Here is an 8,055-nt window from a genome sequence, read left to right on the forward strand (position 1 = left end):
CCAGGAGGCTGGAGACGGGTATAGAAGACATAAAACCTTGGAGGAGCTCTACCCTGTGAACGAAAGGTACAGGAGTCCCAGGAAGGGGTTAAGCTAGCCAAGGATGGATGGTCTCTCCTCACTTGGAAAATCAATTTTATCACCCCCATGACCACTCCTCATTTTGACAGTATAAATGTATACAAAATCAACCAAGCCCACACAGGATTGAGTGGGAGAGCTTGCCCCCTGGTGGATCCCAGGGTAGAGGCTCAGGCTGATTCGCTAAATAAGCACTCAATACCTCCAAGGCCATAGGAGATAAGATACAGCTCCAAGAGTCACATGAGGACCCTCTTTGCCATCTCCCACCCAACTCAGTCAGCCAGAATCACCAGCCAGCTCCACCCCCTACCCCAAACTGTTTATTCCCCAACAAGTCCCCACCCCAAATTAGTTGCAGACATCAATCCAATCAGTTACCACCCAACTTTTATTTCCAAACTGGCTCCCACACCCATCACAAGTTTGGGAGTGTGAGGTAAAAGAAAGGGGAGAAAAAAGACCTGAATATTGTTTTTCAGATGCCCAGAAAAACCTAGATGTGGGCAGTGGAGGGGCAGAAAGAGAATCTAGGGTCGGGAAAAGGCCTGGCCACTGTATCTGAGACAATGGCTAGTCACCAGGATAGGGCAAGTGAAGGAAGAGGAAAGCAAGAGGCATCCTGAGCCCCCAGTGAGTTCCTAGAATGCTGATCCTGGCTCAGATGCCCCCATTAGGCATAGGCATGCCTGGGATGCAGGGCTCACCCTTAGGAAAGGTGGACATATAAAGGGCAGGGGGCTCAGGCGGCGGGGGTGCTGCATAGTTCTGGGGTACAGCAGCAGTTGGCAGGACAAGGGCAGTGCCTGGGGCCAGCTCATAAGGCAATGCTTCACCATCTTCCCCATAGGGCAGAAGAAGCCGCTTACCCTTCTGCCTTCGGTTACAGAACCAGACTCGAACCACCTAGGAGGATGAGAGAGGAGATTCAGGTCAGGCCCTTTGGTCTCCAAATTCATCTTCTATCCCTGGATACTATAACACTGCCCCCTCATTGTTGTCTACTGTTCAACCTCCTCCCCACCCCAGCCCCATAACCTGCCCATGCCCAGGGGACCACGCACATCTTTGTCCAGGTGCAGCTCTTCTGCCAAGTCACAGATTTGCTGGGGAGTGGGCTTCCCACAACGCCTGAAGAAGCCCTCTAGGGTCCCCTTCACACTGGTCTCAATACTTGTACGTCGTTTACGCTTTCGAGCCTGGGCTAGCACTTGTTCCATACTGCACATCTGGGGGGGACAGGGCACAGCTAGAGCCTGGGGTGGGGGAAAGAGCAGCCTGGGCTTTGAAAGCCCCGTTCCTTCCCCTTCCTTCCCCCCATTCAATCTAGATGTCTCCACCCCACACACAGTGACGGCTTCATCCAAGAGGCCAGTAAAGAGGCTACATCCTGAGAAGCATCTAACGGGAGTGGGGTGAAGTGAGGGACATCTTACCTCCTGAGGGTTGTCAGTGTTCTCAACAGCCTGCAGCCACCTCTGAAGTAATGGTTTCAGTTTGCACATATTCTTAAAGCTCAGTTGCAGAGCTTCAAACCGGCAGATGGTGGTCTGACTGAACATCTTCCCTGAGGGCAAAGGTGGGTGCTCAACTCTGGGCTCTGAAAATGGGTGTCACTGCCCTCTAGGGTTCCCCATCCCCATCTCCCAAAGACCAGGGCCACTGTTTCCCCTTTCAGTTCCTACCAGGCTGGCTTGAGGGAAAGCAATGGGGCAGGAGAGAAGAGTGACCAGGAGATGCACTCTAAACCCATGCCCTTGCCTCCTCTTTGGTCTTCGGGATGGTAAGCAGGAGGACTCGGGGAGTCCCTACCGTCTTACTCTTTCTTGTTTTAGGATTACAACAGCTATCTCTATACCTCTGGTAATCATTCCCCCCCTACAAACACTCATCTAACCCCATCACCTCTGTCCACTTCTCACCATACAGTGTGCCCAAGGCCATGCCCACATCAGCCTGAGTGAAACCCAGGGAAATTCGCTTGTGTTTCAGTTCTTTGGCAAACAGCTCCAATTCCTCAGAGGTTGGCGTGTCCTGCAGAGGGTGAGGGATGGATGAAGTCGGAGGAACTTAGTTGGTGGCTTACGTGAAAGGATCCTGGTCAAATGGCCAGGGAAACTTACAATTCTGATGTGTTCTTCTCCCTCCCCCTACCTATTTCAGAAAGAAGTCTCAAACTTCAGGACAAAGCCAATCATCTCCCTTATTTTGGGATGAAAGATGAGAACCCTTGGTCCAAAATGTACATCCCAGGGTTACAAGCAGTGATTATTTACAGCATTTAAAAACTAAAAGGGCTATCTCATTTATTTCTACTTCCACCACTTTATGAAGAAACAGAAGTGAAGTGATTTGCCCAAGATCAGATAGCTAATACTCCGGGCAAAGACACTAGCTAGAACACTGTACGCCATTCCCTCAGTCAGTTTTCACAAGAATAAAATCCTGACCAACACCAGGAAGGTGGTGGGAACAGAAGGGAAAAATAAGTTTTTCCCTCTTTGCACTAACCTACACAGATGTGCACCTGGAGTGCGAATAGACTAGCCTAGGCACTCCAGGACCAACATATCCCTGGTCCAAGTACAAGAAAAATGACCAAGGGGCTGAAGGATGGTTCTATGAGGAGACAAAAGATCAGCTTTTTGTCTGGTGAGAAGGCCGAGAGACCCAGTATTGGAGTCTATATATCCCAGAGGGGGACCAGTTTACTTCCAGAGCTAACAAAGTTATGTATAAAACAAACGAGAAGGTCCCACACCTCTGATGGATCAATTCACTAGATCTTGAGGTTAGATGGATTGGGATCCCCACAAAGTTGGGGAAAATCCCAAGTAACAATTATAACTGGGGAGTTGGGAATTTTCTGACCTGTGTAACCTAGCCTGACTTTCTACCATACCATGGGGGGAGGGGAGGGAAGAGGCCAGGTAAATAGGATCTTAAGTCTTGGGGATGGATGGTGGACTTTGTTACTTCTATGGGCTGAGAAAGGCTCCAGAATCTGATGCTCCCAGATGATTCCTCTTCCCTGAAGGGAGATGGTATCTCTCTCTATCTCTCCAGGTTTTCCTGGAAGCCGGCATGGCCCGGAATCCCTCCCTTCTCCTTCCCCGTGGCCCCTTCTGGGACAGGCCTTAGGCAAATAAGCCTAGGTGATTCTGGATCTGGATTTCCCACCCGGTTCAACTGAAGCCAGCTGAGGGTCGAACCCGAGCAAATCCATTTTGGAAATATAGCATGTCTTCTTACCTCCTCTCCACTATCGCTGGATGGGATGCCCTCCTCACTGGCTGCTCCGCTTGAACCACTGGTGCTGCTGACACTGCTGCTGACATTGCTGCTGCTCACGCTGCCACTGCTGGTGCCTCCGCTGCTGCCCAGCCCTGGCTGGGGCTGCTGGACAGAGGCTGGGTAGAGGGGCCTGGGACCCGGAAAGGTCCCTAGAGCCTGGAGAGGGTGAGGAGGGAGAGGGGTACCTGGCAGTGCCCCAGTGGGAACCGAACCACTGCTCCCTAGGCCTGGCCAAAAGGGCCCCGTCCAGGCAGGCGCATAGTAGGTTGGGCCTGGATGGGCGCAATACTTAGCTTCAGGAACGACGGTCTCTCTGAGGTCCCGCTCAGGAGCCCCAGACGATGATGAGGAAGGGGAAGAGCAGGATGAGTCTTCCTCTTTGGATGGCATGAGGTGAAGGTTGTGGGAGGCACTGGCCTGCCCGGCTTCAGCTGGGGGTGGGGGCGCAGAGAAGGCATACCACCCTTTGGTCTGGCTGGAGTCAGGGGTCGAGGGTCCCTCCAAGCTGTACTCACTCTTCACTGCTGAAGGGAAGGTAAAGAAGGACTGGGATGATGGCTGGGGCTGGGATGGTCTTGGGGTGCTTCCCCCAATGTAGCCACCTTTACCATATTGGGAGGACCCATCTGGCATCGTGCCCTGGCCCAGGCTGAAGTTGCCTGGAGGCAGCCCCTCGTGGTTAAACATGCCCAGCTTGACTTGGCTGGCTGCAGCTGCAGGCAAGGACCTAGACCTTCCCTATTTGATGGGATGGCTTCTTTGCCTCTTCTTGATCCTGGACACAGATGTGGAGCCAAAGCTACTACTGGTGCTTGATCGATGGACTGGATGTGTAGGCACTTGGACCTCAGAGTGCACAGGGGGGGCAAGGCCCCCTCAGACTTTGAAGAGGAGACTCTGTAGTCGAGGTTAGTGCTGGGGGCCAAGCCTGACCCCTCCCCTCCCACCCAGGGCCCTAGAGCTTTCAAGCTTTATGTTAATAGCATCCCAGCTATTGGCCCTTTAAAACAATAGAGGGGGGGGCTGAGAATGAACTTGGGTATCCTTTGGCTGGGGCCAGGTAGAGGTTCCTTGGGTGGGGGATTTTACTTGCTTTTAACTCCACCTCTGAACCCCGCCCCCTCCCCCCACCCAGCCTCAGCACGGGTGGGAGGCCAGGAGGAGGCATTATTTACTGGTGTTTAGAGCCTTACTGGGCCTCCCCTAGGGACTCCGGGCTCCTAAAAATGCAGGCTCCAGGAGCCCCACCACAAAGGCCCTAGTGCCAGTCAGGGACAATTGCTGGGGCCGTTCCTGGCCTTTCCCTGACACACTTGTTAATGTAAATAACAATCTGTCTAATGGCCCTGAGTAGCTGGGGGGCTGACCTGGGAGGTGGGGAGAATTCAAGACCACTTTTCCCAAAAAACAAAACAAAATCAAAAAACCCCAGGGCCTCTTTGGGGATCTGTGATAGAATGACACGTGTGCTAAAGGCCCAGGAACCACTTGTGGATCGAATACACAAAAGACACACCACCATACAGACACACAGACATCCACGTAGACAAGACAGACCCACATACAAAAACACATGCATACGACACAGACCAAAGCACACATTCACATACACAGGCATTGACCCATCGATTCATGGAAACCCACATGCACAAGCTCATGGAAATGTACATGCAGACAGCTCACCTATGAGACCTAAATGACCTTTCTCATAATCCTTCCCCATCCTGATTAGTATTAAAACCTCCACCACCTAATGACTGCTGTTCCTTGATAAAGGAGGTCCCTCTCCCCCTTTCCCCTTTCCCCCTGCCAAGATGGGACCCCGAGGCACTAAAGAAGGCAAGGGATGTCACAAGGTCACCAGGAGATTATTATTAAGGGACAGAGAATGGGAGGGAAGGTGAGGTGGCTAAAGGGAAAAGATCAGAGCAGATACCTCCCAGTCCCTCAGGGAGGACTGGGTGGGGTTTGCCACCTCCCAGAATTTCTCTCCAGCCAGAGGCCAGACAAGCAGCTGATAAAGTTCCTTTAAATCTCCGAATCATTAACCTGGGGTGGAGGAAGACACAGACAGAAACCAAGAGATCCTTGGATACTTCCCCTAGGGACCATAAAACCCAAGACCTTCTGACATGATAAATATCCTGTCCTTTAAGACTATCTCTGCAGGCCTAGTTTTCCCTATCGTTCAGGGCCGCATCTTCACTTGTCTGCTAGGACATCCACGCATCCACAGGATGACTACCCCTACTCCAAGTCAGTGTGTCCCAAATCCACTTCCTTCATCTCTCCCACCACCCCCAAACCCAAGCCACCTGACTTTATCTATATTCAAAGCCAGTTATCTTTGAGCCTTTTTCCTTTGCTTCCCTCCATCTAATCACTTGTCTCTAGCTTCAACAATCTTAATAGACATCCTGAGGAAAGCTTCCTAAACAGGCCTTCTCTTCTCATCTTCCCTACACTGGGGTGCCAGATTAATCCTCCTCAAGCATAGCTTTAATTACATCACTTCCCCTTCTTAAAAACCTACAATAGCTCCAAAACAACCTTCAAAATCCTCAGTCCAGCTGTCAAAGTCTCCCAGGAATTGGCTTCTGATTTCTTACCGCTTTCCTGTACCAGTCAGGTGTCCAGCCAGACTAATCTATTCACTATCCCTAAAGTCACTTAATTCAATGAAAACTATTACAAGCCTAACTGGGTGCAGAACTCAAGCCTTTTAAATAAGACTGCGTCCCTCGTCAGAAGCCTACTAAAGCAGGGTATAACTCATAGACACCTACCATAAGGTGCCATTTGAGATTCAATTCCACTTTATTAATGTTACGTGCAATGAATTGGGCTAGTAACTAGAGATACTGCCCTGCAGGAGCTTATAAAACCTTGCCTTTTGCTGAGTCTCCGCTGATTGTTTTCTCTCCTGGAAAGTCCTCCACCTCCCAATCTCATTCTATCAAAATCATTCCTGTCTTCCAAGATCCAGCCAAAGTCCTATCTCATTCCACAGGCATTCCTTGACCACCCAGGTTCACACTGATCCCCCACCTTGATCTCCTATTACCCTTTCCCACCTCCACCACAAGAGGAAGGCAGTTTGGTGTAGTAGAAATTGGGTTGCACTGGGAATTACAGAGGTAGGTTTGAGTTACTAGCCATGTGACCTTAGGAAGAAGTCATTTACCTATCTGAGCCTCTGTGTCTTCAACAGAAGACAACACTTGCACTCTCTGCCTCACAGAGCTGGAAGGAGAAGACGTGAAAGTGTTTTTGTAAATATTAGAGCACTATATAAACGTAAGCCAACACGTAGCACTGATCTCATATCCCATATGGTGATGGGAGTCTTCTCTCTCAAACTGGACTGGGAGGCTGTTGAGGAATACTGAATCAATGTTCATGCCTGATGTTCAAGGCTCTGCAATCCAAGCCCTGGATCTGGGGTCTGGCACCCTCCTCTAAGAGTACTTCAAGTTCCAAGGGACCTGTGCCCTCCCACCTCCGCAGGGTTTCAGGTCACAGAGCAGAAACCATTGGAATCCTGGTGGACCACAAAGACAGAATCTTTAAAAGTGGCTGCCTGGGGGGGGCGGGGGGAGGCCATAGTCCTAGGTGAGGCTGGGGGAAGGGGCAGGGCTACAAGGAAAGTTTTTAGGAAGCAGCCCTACCTCCATACCCCTCAGAAAACTGAAAGCCTCTCCTTTCAATCCCTGACACTATAAGCTTAGGCCTTTGAAGGCTGGCTCTCAACTCCTCTCTACCCCCACCAGCTCTTTCACAAACCCTAGGGAGCCCTCTTTCATCCCCACCTCCTCCAGCTTACCGACTGTCTTTCATATCTGGAGGAGGCCAAGTTAAATCCTGTTTCCTCCAAATATACCCTACTTCCCCAGTCTCAGAGCCAGTAGGCTCTGTCCTGTTAGATGCCTGTTGGGTATTACTGTCTAGGATCTAGGCCAGTGGCCAACATTCCAGGTTACAGGTCCTAAGGTCACCTAATTCCGGCTGCAAAAAAGAGGAAAAGAAAAAAAGGTTTTAACTTTTCATCCTTTCCCTCCAGGTAGTGGGGAATGGGGGTGAACAGGTTTTGGGGAACAGTCAATTCCTTTCCTCCAAATGCCCCCTAGACCATCTCAGGGCTACTAGCCCACTCCTGGGGGGAGGGGTTAATCCTAGGTTGCACTTCAAGGCAGCCAGGCTAGAGGACTTCCCCTAGTCCCCCAGTGGGGCCATTAGCATGATAACTAACCCACTCCCCTCACCCCCAGAGCCAGTCCACCCAATGGGGATGGCTCAGGTCCCCATAAGCCTAGCCTAGAAATGTCCCAAGTCTACTAAGAGTTCTAAAAAACTCTTAAGATCACAAAGCAGTAACCCGCCCCCCCACCCCCATTCAAACTCCAGGAGCTTAGAGAGACTCCTCAAACCTTACACAAGACACAAAAGATCACAAAGAAGCACACTCCTCCCCCCAATCACAGACTCCCAACACCCTACAAAACCATATTCTCAAAGAACTCAAAACAGACCCTAAGACACAACACTACAGACCAAAGTCAACAAACTTAGACCACAGACCTGAAAAGAGATACTCAAATTAGAGACAAAGGCCCAGAGATTCACAGACTCAAACCCTCCAGACTTGTGTCTCTCACAGCTCAGACTACTTTCTATTCCACA

General features: G+C 50.7%; 1 protein-coding gene across 7 annotated transcripts; it reads right to left on the reverse strand.

Annotated features, from left to right (window-relative positions):
- Positions 1-454: 454 nt before the first annotated feature.
- LOC140519740 (POU domain, class 5, transcription factor 3-like) lies at positions 455-7,745 on the reverse strand. 7 transcript variants are annotated; one of them, XM_072633083.1, is made up of 7 exons: positions 7,199-7,744; positions 6,560-6,618; positions 3,334-3,896; positions 2,004-2,115; positions 1,518-1,648; positions 1,146-1,337; positions 455-987 (listed from the first exon to the last, which is right to left on the reverse strand). In XM_072633083.1, the coding sequence occupies exons 1-7, from the start codon at positions 7,210-7,212 to the stop codon at positions 742-744; spliced, it is 1,317 nt and encodes a 438-aa protein (XP_072489184.1). In that variant the 5' UTR covers positions 7,213-7,744; the 3' UTR covers positions 455-741. The 7 variants fall into 7 exon arrangements, with proteins under 7 accessions (XP_072489184.1, XP_072489183.1, XP_072489182.1 ...); XM_072633082.1 differs by having other exon boundaries at positions 3,334-3,899; XM_072633081.1 differs by having other exon boundaries at positions 3,984-7,744.
- Between the last annotated feature and the right edge of the window lie 310 nt (positions 7,746-8,055).

This window comes from Notamacropus eugenii, chromosome 1, assembly GCF_028372415.1.
Source record: "Notamacropus eugenii isolate mMacEug1 chromosome 1, mMacEug1.pri_v2, whole genome shotgun sequence".
In the NCBI taxonomy this organism is placed as follows: domain Eukaryota; kingdom Metazoa; phylum Chordata; class Mammalia; order Diprotodontia; family Macropodidae; genus Notamacropus; species Notamacropus eugenii.

Excerpts from the sequence above, each read along its gene's own strand:
- LOC140519740 (XM_072633077.1), bottom strand. The coding sequence starts at position 4,062 with ATGTTTAACCACGAGGGGCTGCCTCCAGGCAACTTCAGCCTGGGCCAG. Across the intron at positions 1,649-2,003 it reads GGCCTTGGGCACACTGTATG|GGAAGATGTTCAGTCAGACC; the intron begins GTGAGAAGTGGA and ends CTTTGCCCTCAG. Across the intron at positions 988-1,145 it reads AGCTGCACCTGGACAAAGAT|GTGGTTCGAGTCTGGTTCTG; the intron begins GTGCGTGGTCCC and ends TCATCCTCCTAG.